This window comes from Triturus cristatus, chromosome 4_2 (assembly GCF_964204655.1).
Source record: "Triturus cristatus chromosome 4_2, aTriCri1.1, whole genome shotgun sequence".
In the NCBI taxonomy this organism is placed as follows: domain Eukaryota; kingdom Metazoa; phylum Chordata; class Amphibia; order Caudata; family Salamandridae; genus Triturus; species Triturus cristatus.
The window spans coordinates 168,830,655-168,851,149 of NC_140586.1; the positions used below are offsets into that span (position 1 = coordinate 168,830,655).

General features: G+C 45.3%; 1 protein-coding gene across 2 annotated transcripts in view; it reads right to left on the reverse strand.

Annotated features, from left to right (window-relative positions):
- Positions 1-20,495, reverse strand: part of NEMP1 (nuclear envelope integral membrane protein 1) — a 354,900-nt gene that overhangs the window by 173,109 nt on the left and 161,296 nt on the right. For both annotated transcript variants that reach the window (XM_085600970.1, XM_085600971.1), the window contains exon 6: positions 2,563-2,677. In XM_085600970.1, the coding sequence (XP_085457096.1) occupies positions 2,563-2,677 (115 nt within the window). The remainder of the gene's footprint in view (positions 1-2,562; positions 2,678-20,495) is intronic.

A 20,495-nucleotide genomic window follows, 5' to 3' on the forward strand; every position in this document is an offset into this window, starting at 1 on the left:
TCATATAGCATAGCGTCGAGTCGACCCAAGAAATTGTTTGAATTGGTTAAACAACAATCGGTGGTAGCCCCTAACCGATCAGCCTCAGAAGTCAGACCTCCCTCATGCGATGATCTGGCTGCCTTTTTCACTGAGAAAACGAGACTTCTCAACATTGATCTGGAAACCAGGAGGGCACTATTGCTACCAAATGAACCTGTACCCCCACTGACAGGACTAGACATGACTGCACCACGTAGCTGGGGTATCATGAACAACGCTTCCTGGGACACCTTTACCCCCCTCAATGAAAATGATATCAAAAAGGTCCTTCGGAGTATCAACCCATCTAATCACTTCAGTGACCCTTTGCCACCTACCATCTTCAAAGTAATTAAGGATGAAATCTCCCCCTTCTGGACAAAGATCTTCAATGCGTCTCTGTTACAAGGCACAATCCCAGAATGCCTAAAAGAAGCTCAGGTAACACCTATACTAAAAAAAAACACAGCCGACAGTACAGACCGTAACAACTTCCGTCCTATCTCCAGCATCCCCACTCTAGCCAAACTCCTTGAAAAATGCGTCCAGTCACAACTATGTGCACACACACCAATCTGGCTTTCGTAGTGGGCACAGCACTGAATCTGCTCTCACCCACGTGATGGATGACAGCCTAATAATGCTTGATCTAAATGAATCCTGCCTCCTTATCCTACTTGACCTCTCCTCCGCATTTGACACGGTCAATCATGACAATCTCCTTTTCATTCTGGAGCATAGGATGGGCCTCTCTGGTAAGGTGCTGCATTGGTTCTCATCCTTTCTCCAGCACAGGTCTCAAAGAGTTAAGGCGAACCACTCACTCTCCCAACCATCTCCAGTCAGCATGGGGGTTCCCCAAGGGTCCTCCTTATCTCCCATTCTCTTCAATGTGTTCCTGGAACCTTTAGCTAATGTTCTAAAAACCTTGGACATTCACTTCCATATGTATGCAGACGACACCCAACTCTATCTGAAAATCTCCTCCCTGGATGACATCACTTCTCTCAACTCCACCCTACTGACTACCCAAAACTGGTTAACTGCAAACAACCTCCTGCTAAACCCCTCCAAAACAGAATTTCTCCCCCGAAACATACTCCTAACATCGACCTATGGACGAATCAACTTACAGCCTTCAACTGCTCCCCCCGCATTATCGACTCAGCTAAATCTCTAGGAATTATCCTGGACAAGCATCTGAATATGAAGACTGACATTAGCAACTTGTGCAAGGGAGCTAACCACCTTCTGAGAACACTCAGGAATCTCAAACCTTTCCTACCTCAAGCAGATTTCAAGCAAGTGGTCCAATTGCTTGTTCTGCCGAGACTTGACTATGGCAGTGCTACACTATGTGGCCTCCCCAAATACACTTTGGCTCCCCTAAAGGCTTCTCTGAATGCTGCGGCAAGATTGATCACGGGCACCAAGCGAAATGCACACATCTCCCCGGTTTTAAAATCGCTAAACTGGCTACTCTACGGAGCTAGATTTCAACTGAAGATTGCCTGCCTATCACACCAAGCACTCCACTTCAAAACCCCCATCTACCTTGCACAAGGGGGGGGGGTAGATTGTCAAAGAGTGCTAATTCCCTCCTCTTGAAGCCACAGATCTTCCGCAAAAAGAGAACATGCCAACGAGCCTTCTCTGGCACGCTCCTAAAATTTGGAACTCTCTCCCACCGGAAATTCGGAGGATCTCTTCCAAGGCTGCTTTCAAACTGGAAACTAAAAAATTCCTCATGAACAAGTTCTTACCTTAACATGGGGGGCAATTTTGAGCTCTAAGCACTTCGGACATACTATAGTATCGGTTATTATTCTTGTATATGATCATTATTTTTGTTTTGGTTATTACTCGCGTACATGATTATTGAATCTACTCCCCTTAAGTCATTATGCTCCTTCGACTAGCACATTCCTCGTTCAACCAGGTGTATAAATGATCGGTTAGATGTTCAACATTTGATTCATTGCCTTTTAGACTCCACATTTGACTTTTGTTTTGGGTACTGGTTATTATTCCTGTATATGATTATTGTACGTACTCCCCTTATCTCTCTAGGCTCCATCGCATAACCCATTCTTATCTGTGCACTCGGGTTTATTTTGAGCTGTTATGTGTGTACTAGTTGATCCAATGCCTATTAGAGTCCGCATATTAGACTCATGTTTTGATTTGTTACCTGTGTCTCAAATTGTAAAGCGCTCTGATATCCTTCGGGATCAAGTTCGCGCTATATAAATCTTTATGAATAAATAAAATAAATAAATAAAATATCCACCATACCTGCGGGGTATAAATTGGGGTATGACACGCTGACATTTGATGTGATGCCTCTGAAACACTTAATTTAGTCATATATGAAAAAGCAACGCTAATGAATATTTGAATAGAACAGAATTGCTGAAAAACTGAGGATCACTGCAATGTGCCTAAATTAAAGGGAGAGCTTCCTTCAACTAGATTCTGAAAATAATCTATCTTCAGAAAGTCAGTACTCAAAAGGAAGAATGAAAATGTATGAACTCTTACCTAGAAGGTACTGCCAATATTCCTTACAAATGTCTCGCAGGTTTCTCAAAAACAGTTGAATGACATACAGCGAGATGGACCAACCACTCAGCAGCAGTGCATAAAACGCATTTTTCTAGAAGAGTCAAGATGGGAAGTAGCATAAGTAAAATATACATATGTCTCCATGCATAGCTTCTTTGATATTTCATAAACAGAAACCACATTTACTTTACTTGAGAAAAATCATTTAAAACAAAATAGAGATAAAGTGAATTTCAGAAAATTGATGAAAATTAGATTTATGCACCTAATGAACAAATATATTTAGTTTTTTTCTTTTAACCAGAATCTTAGCAACAGAGCTTTATTAACAAGATATTAAAATACATATACAATCCACAAAGAAAACTACTTACCTGTGATCTAGTCCTCCATCATATCTTTCATTGATTCAGTCTATAACAAAGTTCCTGGTATTCTGTACTCTTGGCAAATGAGGTGGACGAAGTACATATAATCTACTGTGGTATAGGAGCATGGTTTATATATATTTGTGTCATGGACCTGGATGAATGGGTTATCCTGGTTCCTGTTTTAGCACCGAGACGATATAATCGTATGACAAAAATACTAGCTTAAAATAGATACTTCCATTATATTACCTTAATTTTTGTAAAGAACATTTCTAAGTGCTCAATGAACAAGTTACTTACCTTCTGTAACGATGCATCTGGTAGAGAAACAGTCTAGCCGCAGATTCCATAACTTAGAATATCCCCAGGCATCAGACTGGATCCGGAAAACTTTTTCCCCAGCAGTACCTCTGCGCGCCGGGGGATAGCGTCTTCCGGCTCAGTCATGACGTCATCCACGGAAGTGATGTCAATGGAGCCATACAAGTCCCTCCCCCGGCACGCTGACGTCAGTTTTCGACTGTGAAACTTTTCTGTGCCACAACGCGGAGCCACTACACAAACTGTGAGAGTATGGGAACAGTGTGCCAAAAAGAGCACAAATCTTGGAAACAACAATGACAAGAAATCATAGAATGATGAGAAAACATCACTACTTTGAAACCAGCATTTTCAATGCAATAGGTCACGCATTATTAAAGTTTGAGCTGTTGGCATTGCTAATAATAATGCAACACCAATAGCAGCTCAAAGATTCAGTAATGTGAGACCTATTGCATTGCAATTGTTTTTTTTTTGTGTTTTTTTATATAGCACGAACTTGAGTGAAAGGTGTGTATTTATGCTGCATTGAGTACAGTATAATTATGTGTTGTGTTATTATGTGGCACAGAGTGGTATTGTGTGGAGTATATTTATCTTGCATTAAGTAGAGAGTAATGATGTGACGTGCAATTATGTAGTACTGAGTGGTATGTGGAGTGTATTTATGTTGTATTGAATACAGTGTAATTATGTGATGTGTAATCACACAACCACAACCAACCACACAACCACACACAACCACACACACAAACCACACACACACACACACACACACAACCACACACGTCTCATTATCCATTCCTACCTTTTTGGAAGAAGATGTTGCACTCAAATGATGTACTTGACGATTGTTTAATTAATTCTTCATTCCCTTATTTTATTCCCTTAAGATTAAATGTAAAGAAAATTGTTGTTTGTTCATTGTAAAGTGCATTAACCCCATTTCACAGGTAGAGTGACACTATATAAAATGTAAAATTAAAAAAATTGCACTGGCTGACTACTACTAGTTTTTGGCTCCCCAAACGCCAAAAGCAGCCTGGTCTTCATGTGATATACAGACAGGTAATTCCCTTGAGATTATGTGTTTAGAGTAAGTACAGACTTCCTTGAAGAGCCAAAACCATAGGTTCTAGGTCAGCTCAACTTCAGAAGCGAGGAATCAACTTAGACTGATAGGTCACCTGCATAAATCACAAAGAGGATCAGTGCAATGACACAATCTCGACTCACTCCCCTGCTGCCTTGCTAGGCTTTTGACTATAGTGCCCGCTCAAGTATCTAGGCCAAAAAGATTCTCCTACAATGCACTGGGAATGCCAGTCAACCGGGAAGGCCTTGCCATCTTGGCCAATAAGCATTCTCTCTCTCCATCGTATGCTACATTGTCCAGTGATTCTATTCCCTGCCTAAAGCCTGTCTAGGCTGAAGGAAAGATGCCTAGGGTGTGAACCCATTCAAGGAGATGCTGGGTAAATCTCTCAGTAAAGATAGCAACTGAGCATGCGGGCTAGCATCACTGTTGATATATGGTTCTCACGCAAAAACACAAGGAATTGCTTTGGTCCTAAGAATTTCGGGGAAAAACTATTTAACATCAAATAGTCAGCGTCCCTGCATCTCTGAAGCCCTTGTGTGTCAGATTATTTCAGATAACGGACAGCAAGAGAGAAAATAACATTTCACCAAAAAGGATTGGTGGGAAAGGGGTCTTAAATTTAAAGGACAGTGAGGCGATTCCAGACAGAGATCCTGATGCACTTTCTGTGATAACTATGAAACTGCATAACACTTGGAAAAATCTCATTGATCCATTAAGGGAAGTAAAAGTCCCACATCTCCCACGAATGTGAGAAAATCACAGCCTGTATATAAATGGAACAAAAACGAGAACCATAACGATCTAAAGCATCCTGATCAACTATTAAGCAACAGAGTGAGAGCCTCCCGTGTTCTCAGGTTTCCATCTTGGGATTTACAAAAAATAGCGGGCCAAGAGCACCTTCAAAAGGGCTGGTGCACCTCGGTTTAGGTATTATAAACTCACCAACTACACATACTTCTATATCCGTCTGACTCTAAGAGGTGGTGGGGGTCCAGGAGAGTGCCCTGATGTCCTGTAATTTCCAGGTGGCACTTCATACTATGTGTACAAGAGGCGTCAAAGACCCTGGTATTCGCAGCCAGTGACACTGAATTCACACCATTCAAGCACTCCAAAGCCCCCATCCCCATTTTCAAACTCACTCGACACTCACTTTGCTGTCCAGCAGATTCCATCCCGGTTCCTTGTTCACCAATTCTGATGCAACATCAACAAAACGTGTCCGGAAGTAGACCTTGCAGTTTCCAGGTCACGGACGGTATCCAAGCAACCATGGGACGCACATTAAAACAGAGTTAGGCTCGCTCCTTGTCAGTGCTCTGTTCTCGTGCCCACTGCTCCGAGAGCAGTAATATGGCAGTTTTCAGAACAGCTTCTCGGTGTGGACGCTCAGAAGAGCGAGAAGGCGCTCAGCAATATAACGCTACGGCTGAAGACGGTACATGCCAATATTTGGCAATAAGGAAAACACATAAGCCGCGCGCAAGAAAATACAAGCAGCACTGGAAAAAAAACAACAAAAAAAACACGCCCGTGAGTGGTGCGCGAGCACGTGAGTATCAGTATGAGTGTCTGTATGGTTCGGTGGGGGGTATTACGTAGTTCATAGGTGCATGAATGAGTGACTCACTGTTTGTATGTGTTGAAGACAGCATGTGTGCAGGACTGTATGGGTGGATGAGTGTGTGCATGGGTGTGTTAGTGAGTGAATGACTGTCTCAATAGTGTCTTTATGAGTAACTACATATGTTTTAAACTAGTATATGTGACTATTGGTGTATATAAGTGAGTATATGTGAGAGTGAGAGATTGAAAGAGTTTCTGTATGAATAAGTATGTGTTTCTATAAGTGATTGTTTAAAATACTAAGTATGTGTAAGTTTCTGTAGAAGTAAGTGTGGTGGTGTGTGTATAACTGTATATGCAAGTAAATGGATGTTTAATTCTTTATTAGCTTGAGTGACTATGTGTGTGAGTAACTATGGATGAGTGGTGTTGTAACAGGATGTATAGGTGTATGAGTACATATGATGAGTGAGTACATGTATGAGTGACTGTATAGGACTGTTGGTGAATGAGTGGATGTGTATGTGGATCTTAGAATTACTGAATAGGTTGTTGTAACTGATATTGGTATGTCCATTGTTTTGAAAATTTTAGTTTCTATTTTTGAATGTGTGTATCAAAGGTTATATTAGGGGGAGAGGAGGTCTGCCACTCTATCACAAGGATGATGTCATCAGTGATGTCATCAGTGATGTCATGAGTGATGTCACTGACCATGTCATGAGTGATGTAATATGTGACGTCATCAGCAGTGCATTGCGGGCGCGCGAGTTATAGTTAGCTGAACTAACTATAACGGGGGAATTTCAATGGTTTTGTACGAGTGAAAAGACCAGCTAACTATAAAGCCCCTGAAACCTGTGTTTTTTTCAGTGAATTTCTAAGGTTTTTTAAATGCTAATTCCTAACTATAGCGTGCCTGAAACCTATGGTTTTTTCAGTGAATTTCAAAGGTTTTTTAAATGCTAATTTCTAACTATGCCTACAGAGATAGGACATGTGAAGAAAGAAGAAAAAACACACAGAAAGAAAAAAAAGAAATGCAGAAAGAAGCAACAGAAATCCTCAAAGACGAAGAAAAGTGCAGGAAGAAGGATAACGTGCAGAAAGAACAAACAGAAGAGCAGAAAGAAGCCTTGTTCCAAATCATCCTGTACCCTCAACTTTTTCAGACGGATACAGGTGGTAACTGAGTCTGAATAACCAGTCCTAGAGCCAGTGCTATGTTAAAAGACACTCAGAATACAGTGAAAACACCTGGCCTTTTTTTTGTTTTTTTTTATTCTGTAGGAGGGGGCTGCGTTGCCCCCCTCCTCAGGCCACTTATGGACCTAGGGACCCCATCCCCCGGGGTCGGCCTTTGTTTTTTATTATTTTAAAAAAATATATACTTATAGAAACACCTAGGACATGCTGGACAAACCGTATGTACCTATCACCATGACGATTTGCGTGATATTCATTAAAAGGCGACTATGCATAGAATGAATCCACATGGAATGCATTTACACCGCAAGTAAAGCTCTGACGTGTCTGACGCCCTACCGTGCCTAATCCCGGCGCCCCCGCCGGTGGGTACTCTCCAAGTAGACACCCTTGTCGTTTATTTATACAAACATGGGTAGCTATTGATGGGCACATTTAATATACACGCACACCAAGCCATTCAAAGGGGATTCGACCAAAATTCGACCAAACTATGCAAGAAACCCCCCTCACGGTTAATAAAACACACATCCACCGCCGGATGTGTATTACTTTTTATTTTACTCTGGAAAGGAGACGAACCTCACTTGAGAGTCACAGCGTGCTCCTGGCTGAGCCCAATGCTGTGTTACACCCATCAGTGCCCGCCGATTGCCTCACACCTCTGTGTTGTATTCCACCAGTTAGTGCGTATGCTATGACACTCTGTAGCCCATGTTCACTGTAACACAACCCTGTGAATATGTCATGCCACACTTGCCTTCGCACGGGTTATATTGCCCCATCTAACGTGCCTTCCTCAATGCCTATGTTATAACGCACAGCGCTATGCCATACATATTACAATCTGGGATCCATATCTTTGTCACAGTACATATGCAACGTTACACTCCCCAGCACATATTTTATATTACAACTTTAGAGACTAGTTAGGTTACACAACACTGCCCTGTGCATATTACACTCCAAGGCGCATATCGCATAGCACGCGCTAGTGCCTGTGCTATCTCGCGCTCTCCAATGAATCTGTCATTGCGCACAATGTATTGCATATTATATTTCACGCCCCGGTTCATCTTATATCACACTTTTTGGTGCATAGTTTATACCATATACTATATCTAGTTTTCATTTCCAATTGTGCTCTCAGGACTATGTTCTATATACCAATGCGTCCACCTACCCTTTTCACTGACATTACATTTTGCGATGGGAGGTGGAGGGTCAGGGGGTGTTTCTGCCAAGTGAGCCCGGAGTCACAGTCACAAACGTCCTCTTCTTCCTGAATAAAAGTGAGCTTATGCTGCATACTTGTTCGTATTTTAAGTAGTTCGCACAGACACACATTTTAAAAACAATAAAGTTCCTAATACCCACCTTTTCTGACAGTTAGCTTGCTGCCCCATCCACCTCCTCCCTATCCTCTGTTGTCTGAATCCATGGACTAGCCTCCTCCCTCCTGCCATGCATGGTCTGATGTGCTGCCACTGCCCTCCATTTAGCATGATGTACTAGTCCACTCCTCCTGCCCTCCATTGCCCAATTCTATGGCCCATCATTGACCTCCTGCTGAGCCTGTGTGCTTATTCTCCTTCCCCTGCCCTCCGATGTCTTTGGGCATGCCCCAGCTCCATCCTTTTTGCCCACCATGTTCCATGGACCTGCCACTCCTATCTACTCTGAGTGTTCTGTTGAGCTGCCACTGCCCTCCCACCTGCCTAGCATTGTCAGATGACTGTAACCTGTCCCTGCCACCTCCACCCTGCCTGTCCACATGCCATGCCCCTATCCCCTTCCTCCTGTCCTCCATGGTCCATTTTACTGCCACACCCTTCTGCCATCCCTGGTCTGTTGTGCTGCAACTGCTCCTCCTGCCTGCCCCGCGCGGTCTGTTGTGAGGGCCCCTTCCCCTGAACCCTCTTGTCTGTGCCCAGGTCCTGACCCTCCCTTATATCCTCCATGGTCCTTTGTGCATGCCCCTGCACCCTCCTTCTTGCCAATCATAGCCATTGTGCTGCCACTAACCCTCCCGCTTGCCATGCATGGTCTTCTGTGCTGCCATGGCCCCTCCCACCTTCCCTGTGTGGTCAGCTAGCTGCCCCTGACCCCCTCCCACCTTCCCTCCATGGTCTGTGTGTATGCCACCATAGTCTCATTGTTGCTCTCCATGGTGTGTCTTGTTTCTAGTGCCCATCCTGCCTGACCTCCATGGTCATCTTGCTGCTCCTGCCCTGCCCCCTTGCCCCCTTGCCCCAAGCCCTCTGTTTCCATGTGCAGACCCCTATTCCCTCCCTCCTGGCTTGTCTGTTCCATTGTAATGCCCCATATCCGTCCCTCCTGCCCTTTATGGTCTGTTATGCTGCAGCTTTCTCTCCTGTCTGTCCATTATCGTCAGCTAGCTACCATTGCCTCTTTCCCCTCTGTTCTCTGTTGTCCATGTGCATGGTCCTGTCCCCTCCCTATTGCTTTCTATAGATTGTTGTGCTGCACTCCCATCACGCATGCGCTGTGTGGTGTATTGTGCTGCTGCAAACCCTGATGCCTGCCCTGTAGGGTCAGTTTGGTGCACCTCTCCATGTCCCTCCTGTCCTCTGTTATCCGAGTCCATGTCCCTACCCCAATTCCTCCTGCCTACCATGATCCAATGTACCATACTTGCGAACATTTTGAACTTGGTAAGAGGGAGATTTTGAAAAAAATCTGGGGTATTTATTTTCCCCTTTGAGTTACATTGAAAAAGAGGAGACTGTAGACAGGAGATAGATCAAATAAAGCCCATTTGAGCTTAAAAACATTGGACGTTTCCTGGCTGAAACGGGTCTGTTGGCATGTATGGTTGTACTACCACTACCTCTTCCTTCTGCCCACAATGGTCTATTATATTGCCACAGCCTCTCTTGCCAGTCCTGTATTGTTGGTTTGTTGCCCCTGCCCCCCTTTCCACTGCCCTCCATAGTCTGTTGTGTTGCCACTGCCCTTCCTGCCTGCCCAGTGTGGTCAAATTGTTGCCTCTGCACTCTCCTACCTGCCTTCAATTTTCAGAGTCCGTGCCCCTGGCCTCTGCCTCTCAACAGTATCCCAATGAACAACTAGATTGCTAACATTCTATATTTATTACAAAAGTGTGGAACGCCTGACGTCATCTTGATGTAATCAAAACTGTAATACCTAGAGTATTTCCTTTAGAAATTACATATATGAGAGGGTCTTATTTGCATCAAAATTATGGTTAGTGCTCTAAAAAACTAAAATGAGGACATATTTTCTGAGTTTTCAAATAGCGACAAAGAACTTTTAAATTATTTGTAATCTTTATGTTTTTTTATCTAGTTCACGACTTGATTAAATGTTGCACCTAGGGGAGAGGATGTGGTGTTACTTCCAGAGCTGCAGACTTTGCAATTGGGGAACCAGGTTGGAGTTTCTGCTTCAGCTCAACATTCTGTGATTCTGGTCAAATCACAATCTCCCCATGTCTACAACCAAAATGAATTTGATCTTGTGTGACGTAACCAATGCTCATGTAAAGCACTCCAATACCTGACAAGTCAGCACTATATAAAACTGCAAATACACAAAAAATAAGTGTTTTGCACACTTCTGTCATGGGGCTACATGTGGGCTACATCTGGGTGATATTTGTGCTGCATTTGGGCTCTTTTGTCTCTGGTGGCCGTCTTGGGAGATTTATTTGTTATGAAGTTTCCATCAAGAAGGCATTCAGATGTGTCACACATTTGCCATAAATTCTGAATGTTAGCACTCTAGTTGCTCATTAGATCACTGTAGTAAAGCTACTGCTCACCAGGGAAGTCTGCTGCTGGTATTCAAAGTGCATGTTTCAGTCTGCATGTCAGAATTTTTTTAGGAAATAGAAGAGGATTTGAGAAGTCAAAATGTGCCCTAATTTTTCTTTCTGCAGCACTAATCATAATTTCTATGGCAAAATGAACCCCCTCATTTTGTTTCTTTTTGAATTAAATGTTTTAAGAGTTATCACTTTATTCCAACCAAGATGGCTTCAGGTGTGCCATACGTTTGTCATAAGTAGGACTGTTAGCGCTCTAGTTGTTCTTTAGAACACTCTGGGAAGCTGCAGTAGAACACAAAGGAATCAACTGACAGTCTCTGCCCTTGTTGGATGTACATGTTTTACTGAGAATGTCAGACTTCATTCTCACATGACTGAGAAAGATAATGTGAATTTACAGAAAATATGCTCTCAGTTTAGCTTATAGATCACCTTCCAAACCTCTGTGGGAAAAGCATGAGAAAATAGTTCTCTCAAACAGGATTCATGATATCACAGCAGAAGGCTTTTTCACATGGTAAAATCACCTTCGAACACACCACAATTCCTAAAATGAGTATGGTACCATCAACAAATGATTTATAATGTAACTAAAGTCTTAAAACCTTCTATTAACTGCAATGCTTTTTAATGAGGTGCTATCATGTATATTGGTCCCAAGATGGCTGCCAACATTTCTTGGATGAAGTGCTGACAGCCAATCAGATCTCACGATGAGATGTGTGGTTAGGCTCCGCCCAGATATATGTGATTTTACTTTTGATTTTCTCAGGAACTACTGAACGGATTTACACCATTTAAGCAAAAGGCACGAGTCCGAACTTAGGACTACCTCTTTGCCAAATTTGGTGTAATTCCGTTCAGCACTTGGGGCTGTAGCTGCGTCAACAGGTCCTATGGGAAAATGCATGGGGAAAACGCGTTTTGGGACCCCCCTTTTGTCTCGACCCCCGCTTGATGATTCACTGTGAAATTTTCAGGATAGGAGCGGACCGGAGCTGGACAAAAGTTTGGAAAATTTCACGAAGATTCATCAATCGATGCCAACGTTATTCCAAATAGAATGTTGCGGATTTCCTATGGAAAATAGGTCCTAACTATAACTACCTACTGCCAGAAGGTAATATACACACATATATATATATATGCACCACCCCTGGTGAGGGGGCCACGGAGCTCCTAGAGATGGAGAGTTCGCTAAGTGGGGAGTAAGCACGGATTGAGGGCGTGCGTGATCGGAGGGGCTCATGTGGAGCCTTCATAAAGCACTGGATTAAGGGTGCATCCATCCAGGATGAAAAATGGACTGTGAATCCTTAAGGCTACGTGCAAATAATGATGCAGCCCATTCGGGCAAACGATATTGCCGAACTAAGGAACTTACATGCCCACAATGCACCTTTCTGACTTTTAAAGCCCATGAAGAAGTAAGCAAACGAAACGCGTCGGCGAGAGTCAGGTGTTTGTAATTACTCTAACCGCGCATGCCCGTACCAATAAAAGCTGTTGGGGAAAAGCTACTTACTCTCGAGTGCTGCTCAATTTGGACACTTCCCCACGGAGCCTGATATATTGGCGGCCGTCCTGCCGCCGAGCTTGCACCACCCCTGGTGAGGGGGCCACGGAGCTCCTAGAGATGGAGAGTTCGCTAAGTGGGGAGTAAGCACGGATTGAGGGCGTGCGTGATCGGAGGGGCTCATGTGGAGCCTTCATAAAGCACTGGATTAAGGGTGCATCCATCCAGGATGAAAAATGGACTGTGAATCCTTAAGGCTACGTGCAAATAATGATGCAGCCCATTCGGGCAAACGATATTGCCGAACTAAGGAACTTACATGCCCACAATGCACCTTTCTGACTTTTAAAGCCCATGAAGAAGTAAGCAAACGAAACGCGTCGGCGAGAGTCAGGTGTTTGTAATTACTCTAACCGCGCATGCCCGTACCAATAAAAGCTGTTGGGGAAAAGCTACTTACTCTCGAGTGCTGCTCAATTTGGACACTTCCCCACGGAGCCTGATATATATATATATATATATATATACACACATACACACACACACACACACACACACACACACGCACACATACACCTATACATACACATATACACACACACACACATTATCTACTGGTGGTCGCCAGAGGATAGTTATAGTTAGGACCTAGTTTCGATAGGAAAAGAGCTTTTTGTTTTCCCAATAACTATGGCGCCGGTAGACGAATCTTCGCGAAATTTTCAGAACCTATGGCCCGCTCCGGTCAGCTCCTATCCTGAAAGTTTCGGGGTGATTTGCCAAGCGGGGGCCGAGAAAAAAGGGGGGTCCCAAAAGGTGTATTTGCCCATGTTATTTTCCATAGGAAACTTTAGACACGGCTACAGCTCGAACTGCCGTACGGAATTACACCAAATTAGGGGTAGCCCTTGGTTCAGAAAGAGAACTTTTTGTAAAATGGTGTAAATTCATTCAGTAGTTCCTGAGGTATCAAAAAAAAGTTGCGATATCTGGGCGGAGCCTAACCCTCCGAGCACGAGCTTGGCTCTAATTGACTGCCAACACTTCAAACCAGGAATTGTTGGCAGCCATCGTGTACCTCAGACAGATGGACAAATAAGAGTGGTGGGCAGTGAATACAAGCATTGGCATCTCGCCAGGAAAATGTGAAAACTTTTGTGAAGGTCTTGCGCAGGTACTTGACTTTGGGTGTCTAATGTCTCGGCTTTCCAGTCAGCTCGCTCTCTCAGGCTGCCCGGCAGCTTTTTCATAATATTATTGTAAGCGGCCATGAGAAGGGCCCGGAAGCGCGCTAATTGGTAGGACACATAACCCCGGGTGGGCGGGAGGTGGTGGTGGGAGCCGGGGATGGGGTTGCCGCAGAGACGCTGTCAGTCATGGGAACCCGATACTGGAGTGGGTGGGACCCCCTCCTCCCAGGGTTGACAGCTCCCTGGACTCGCAGCGAAGCATATGCCAGCCAACCACTAAGTGATTTTTTCATCAAAACACTAGTGTCGACCCCAATTATCAATATTTTTACCAACACACTGAGAACGTGGAGCGCCTTGAGGCCATCCTACTGCGCTATTATGATATCAACCTGGAACCCTAGCGCGGAGAAACCCAGCGGGGTGATAGCCGCAACGGACCTGAGACTGTACAAAGAGCTGAGGTGTTTAGCAAACAGCATGCTACACAACATCCGGTAATATAGCACACACACATTCGGATGAAGATACGGTTCCCTGTGAACATAATATGTAGGGTACTAGAGTGCCGCAGAGGTGACCTCTGCCGCATATTGATTCACAGGTAAGAGGTTTTGACTGACGAGCGCAGACCTTGGGCTCTTAGACCGCGTGAGAGTGGCAGGGCCATGAGAAAGGAAACCCGGGCGGACCGCCTCCAAGCCCCCCACACTCCCCGATGTGCCCACTAATATTCTGGGCAGGCTTTCCCCGTGGAGCGGAGGCTTCTGTCAAAACATGGGCACGCGTGGCAGCTCTCGTGTCATCACGACAGCTAGCAATGACGTCACAACAGCCTTCGATGGCTTCGTTACATCAACCCTTCATTCAGATCGCAAGCGTGTTTAATGGCACTGTAAATGTAAGGCACCATTTCATAAGAGCGACTGATAGAACTACTTCACAGTATCGCAAAATTTATCAAAGCATTATGAAATTAACCCATATCACAAACGATAGTGATGACATAAATAATTCTTTAGATCGACGAAATCATCAGAACAGAAATAATTATGTCACGCAATGGTATCTGTTATATCACAATAGTGCATTATTATATTGCAATAGTCATCAGTGGCATCATAGCCGTGATACTTCTATCTTACGGCTATCAATGACACCCTAACACAAATTATTCATAGATCAGCAGCTTTCGATGGCATCATAACGATCAGTGTCTAGAATGTCTAAATATGTGTCTTTGCAGTTCGGAACGAACCAAGGTGCATGTGAGCGAGCGGCCTGTGTTTATATGAGTTTGGAATATATATTACGTTTACGTGTCTGTGTGCGCGTGCAAGGTGTGCCTCTATGGGGTTGTGAATGGTCTGTGTTTGTGCTCATGCAGTGCGTGGCTATATAGGGTTGGGAATGATCTGTGTGTGTGTGTGTGTGTGTGTGCGTGCAATGTGCACCTTCATGGGGTTGGGAATGGTCTGTGTTCGCTTGTGCAGTGTGCGCCTCAATGGGGTTGGGTATTGTGTGTGTGTGTGTGTGTGTGTGTGTGTGTGTGCGCGCGCGCAGTGTGTGCCTCTATGGGGTTGGGAATGATCTGTATGCAGTTTGTGGCTTTGGGGAGAATGGTCTCTGTGTGCGCGTCAGGTTAGCACCTATGGGGCTGGGAATGGTTTGTGTGTGCTCGTGCAGTCAGAGCCTATGTGAGGTTGGAAATTACCTGTGCGTGCGTGCATGTATGCCTACACGGGGTTGGGAATTATCTGTGTGTGTGTGTACGTGCAGTGATCTGTATGTGCACGTGCCGTCTGTGCCTACACGGGGTTGGAAATGGCCTGTGTTTGTATGTGCAGTGTGTGCATACACTGGGTTGGGAATTTTTAGGTTGTGCATGGGGCGAGGGTGTCTGCAGATGGCTGCATTTAGGGGTCCGGGGAGGTGCCTGGAGACAATGTGTGTATCTTTGTGGTACTTTGCACAAGCAATTTCGTCTGTGTAGACTGTGGATGTGAATCTCTCGCCATGTGCTTGTGTTTGGGGACACTCTACCGGTCTTGTGTGCACGAAAGGCGGAGGGGCCGGCGCGCAACCGCACACTGCACAGTGCATGTACATTCTAGGGAGGACGGGTAACATAACATTTTGTGTCTTGTTTATTCACTTCTAATGTACACACCTATATAAATATTCACTGAAAAAACCATAGGTTTTAGGAAAAGTTATAGTTAGTTGGACATTTCACTCATACAAAACCAGAGAAATTCCCCCGTTATAGCTAGTTCAGCTAACTATAACTCGTGCCCCCGCAATGCACTGTTGATGACGTCACATATTACATCACTCTTGACATGGTCAGTGACATCTCAAATGACATCACTGATGACATCATCCAGTGACTGTGTTTCTGTAAAGTTTAAATATGTTTAATATATATAGGGAAATGCGTATTGAAGAATGAATGGGTGTATAAGTGTCTGAATGGATGATTTAGTAGGTGCGTGACTGACTCTATATGTGAGTCATTAAACGTATCTTACTGAATGCATGGGTTTGTGAATAGCTAACATGAGTGTCTATATGGGTTATTGATTGGTTGTCTGAGTATCTGTATGGGTGCCTGAGTGTTCATGTGGGTGGGGTGTGTGTGACTGCATAGATGTGTGAGTTGGTGATTCACTGGGTACATGGTTTCAAGAGCGCAACTGTTCGGCGATAAGTTCCGCACCATGGTATTTAATTGCTATAAGCATCCTTCAGCGTCGGTGCGGGTAAACGGGTGTAGCTCTGGTAGCTTTGCCATCGAGCGCGGCACGCGGCAGGGCTGCCCTCTCTCGCCGCTCCTGTTTGCCCTCTACATGGAGCCGTTTGCTCAGAGGATTCGTGACAATCCGGATGCTGTCGGGGTCCGGATGGGCCAGTACGTCCACACCGTCAGTCTCTATGCGGACGATGTCCTGCTGACTTTGGACGACCCTAGGAGGTCGCTGCCTACTTGCCTCCGAGAGTTGGACGCCTTCGCGGGGGTGGCCGGCTTCAAAATGAATATGAGCAAGTCGATGGCACTGGACGTGTCCCTGGCTGCGGAAACCAGGAGGGATCTTCAACGGCTCTTCCCCATGCAGTGGTCCTCGTCCACGGTGCCGTATCTGGGGATTCTGCTGGCGCCTACACTGTCGGAGATGGTTACGGCCAATTATGCCTCCCTCAGCAGGAAGATCAAGGACGAGCTTGGCCGCTGGAACAAGGGCCTGCTGTCCTGGCTGGGGCGAATCGCGGCGGTCAAAATGACGGTGCTGCCCCAGATACTATATCTTTTCCGGGCCCTTCCACTCCAACCCCCGGTGGGCTGGATACGACAAATGCAGGCTGACATCTCCCGCTTTGTCTGGCAGGGCCGCAGGCCACGCATGAAGAGGGTCCTCTCCACGCTTGCTCCGGAAGCGGGGGGTCTCGGCATTCCGGACCTCCGTAAGTACTTTCAGGCGGCACAGCTCCGCTATCTGGTGGAGTGGAGCAGGTGGGAGTCCGACAAACATTGGCTCTTCCAAGACCAGGCAGTGGCGGGCCGCACCTTACAAGAGGTTCCATTCCTGCGCCGCGCGCACCGCCCCGCTAATCTTTACGCTTCCTTTGTTACGCGGGTCCCCCTGCGTGTGTGGGACGCGGTCTGTGAGGCCCGGGGCCTTACCACCTTCCCTTCGCCGCTCACGCCCATTGCGGGCAACCCGGACTTCTCCCCTGGGATGGAGCCGGGGGTTTTCTCCCACTGGGTGCAGGCGGGCTGCAGGGCACTCTTCCAGATCTATGGCCCGGAAGGAGTGGTTCCTTTTCAGCAACTCCGCCAGGAGTTCGGCCTGACGGAGCTGGACAGATTGCGCTACATGCAAGTTCGGCATTGGGCCCTCCAGCCTCAGGTGCGTGCCGCCGCTGCCCGTCCAATTACACCGTATGAGCGGTGGTTGGCTACTCGGACCTCCGACGCTAAACTGATCACTGATCTGTACAAACACCTACAACCCCCGCCGTTTCACTACTACAATCCGGGGAGGGAGCGTTGGCACAGGGAATTGGGTAGGACACTCAGCCACAAGGAATGGGACAAAATTGCGTATCGGGCGCGGCACTCTGCATACCACACGGGCCTTACGGAAACCTTCACTAAAGTGTCCACATACTGGTACTACACCCCGGAGAGACTGTATGAAATGCATAGACACACTGACAAGGGGTGCTGGCGGAGCTGCGGGCAGGAAGGTACCCTTACACACATCCTATGGGATTGCCCAGTGCTGACCGCCTACTGGAAGGAAGTTCTGGACGAGGTGGATGAGCACTTTGGCATAGAGCTGCCGCGCCTCCCGGCGTATGTCCTGCTGGGCCTCCCCAATGACCTAATGTACCCACTGAAGTCCCGCAGGGGTAGGCAGATTGCGATAGCGCTGGGGTCTGCGGTTCAGAACATTCTGATCCACTGGCGCACATCCACCGCCCCCTCCATCACCGGTTGGTTGCACAGACTCTGGCATGTGCTGGGGATGGAGAAGCTGTCGCTTACGGTTGCGGGGGAGATAGACCAATTTGAGGAGCTATGGCAACCCTTTCTAGCGCTGCTGTCCACTGAATTCCGGGAGCTCACCTGCCCGAGGTATCTTAGGCTTCTCAGGCTGCGGCCGCCGGTGACCCCGGCGGACTAGCTTACATGTGAGATGGGGACCCCCGGCGGGGGGGGGGGGGGCTGTGCGGGGCTTCCTGGTTAGGGCTACTTTGCTGCGGGACCATAGGACGGGGGGAGGGGGGAGTGTTGTTGTTTTTGTACTGGGAGGATGGGGGATGGGAGGGGGGGGACTGTGTTCTGTTGAGGGGTTGATTGGGGGGGGGTTTTATTGCTCTGCTTTTGGGTGTCGGATACGCGCGTGGGATTCCACAGCTTGTAATTCTAGCGTTCATTTACTGTGTTCTTCCCTCTGAGCCAACGCTTCACCTATTGCCAACCCTCTGGAGATGCATCCCTTCTTCTTTGACTGTATTCCACGTATCCTGCCTCCTGTCCCCCTCCCCCATGGTTTGTTTTGTCTCAATAAAAACGTTTTAAACACAAGAGCGCAACTGTGATGGACTGTATGGTTGGGTGAGTGTATGTATGAGTGTGTTAGTGATTGAATGTATATCTCAGTTGCACATGTGTCAGTAACTACATATGTGAAACGCAGTGTATATGTGTGTAAGAGTATATAACTATCTATATGTGAGAGTGTGTGATTGAGGGAGTGCCTGTATGGATGAGTGTGTGCTTGTATCAGTAATTGTATAAGAGTGTCAGAATTTGTTAGTATTTTTAGGAGTAAGTGAACTTGAGTGTGTTTAACTGTATAGGTGAGTAAATTGGACTGTGATTAATGATTTGCATGACTGACTAGGTGTGTCAGTACCTCAATGGATAATTGGCGGTGTGTGAGTGTCTATATAGGTGTATAAATGCATATGATAGTCCTGTACGGAGTGACTGTACAGGTGAGTGAGTGGAGATGTATGTAGACCTAAGAGTCAATGAGTGGGTATGTAGTTATTGGAGTATCTATGGTTTTCAAAATGGCCGTCTGAAATTTTGAGTCGGTGTATCAAAGGCTATATTAGGGTGTGAGAAGATGCACTAATTTATCACATGGATGACGTCATCAGTGATATCATCAGTGATGTCATTTGAGATGTCATCAGTGACGTCACTGACCATGTCATGAGTGATGTAATATGCGACATCATCAGCAGTGCATTGCGGGGGCGTGAGTTATAGTTAGCTGAACTAACTATAACGGGGGAATTTCTAGGGTTTGGTACGAGGGAAATGTTCAGCTAACTATAACGCTCCTGAAACCTATGGTTTTTTTAGTGAATTTCTAAGGTTTTTTTAAATGGCAATTCCCAACTATAACGCCCCTGAAACCTTTGGTTTTTTTCAGTGAATTTCATAGGTTTTTTAAATGCCAATTCTTAACTTTAACGTGCATGAAACCTATGGTTTTTTCAGTGAATTTCAAAGGTTTTTTAAATGCTAATTCCTATCTATAACTTATCTCTGAAGATATCATGTTTAATGATTTTGATTGGATTTCTATATTTTTCAAGTTCAGTGTGTCAATTTCATTAATTATCTTTTTAAAAAAAATACTTTATCACCATTTTTTAAACTTATTTTTTCAATTAATTCTTTTAAAAATTAAAAAAAATTATTTGAACTTAATGGGTTTTTCAAACTTTTTTTATATTTTTCAAAATATTTTTTTAACTATATGTTCAAAACTTTATTTTATATATTTTTTTCAATGTTTTTGGATCCGCACACTTTATGCGCACCGTTCTCGATCCCTACGCGATGGCATCCGCGCATGGTACGAGTTGGGTACGTGTTTAGTGCGCGATCGCAATGCGACAGGTACGCGACTCCCAGCCTATACGCGACACGTTCGATGTACGTAACGCGACGTTTACGCGCTTCGCCGACGCGTCATGTGCGTCTATGACGCGGTAGGTGCGCGGATCCCGCGAAATATTTAACATTTTAAAAAACATATATATATATGTATTTCATGTGAATATTAATTGAAGACAAACTCTAAACTAGTCTTAAAAGGAATATATTTTCACATCTAATCCAATATTTCTTTTTAATTCAATTTCGCGGATGCGCGCTGGGTGCGTGCTGCGTACGTGCAGTGTGCGCAGATCCCATGTGACCTGCAAAAAAAGAGATTTGATTGGTTCATTACACTTCTTCTAACTATTGAAAGACCCCACCGATTTCAATCATTCTTCTTTGACCTTCTTTAGA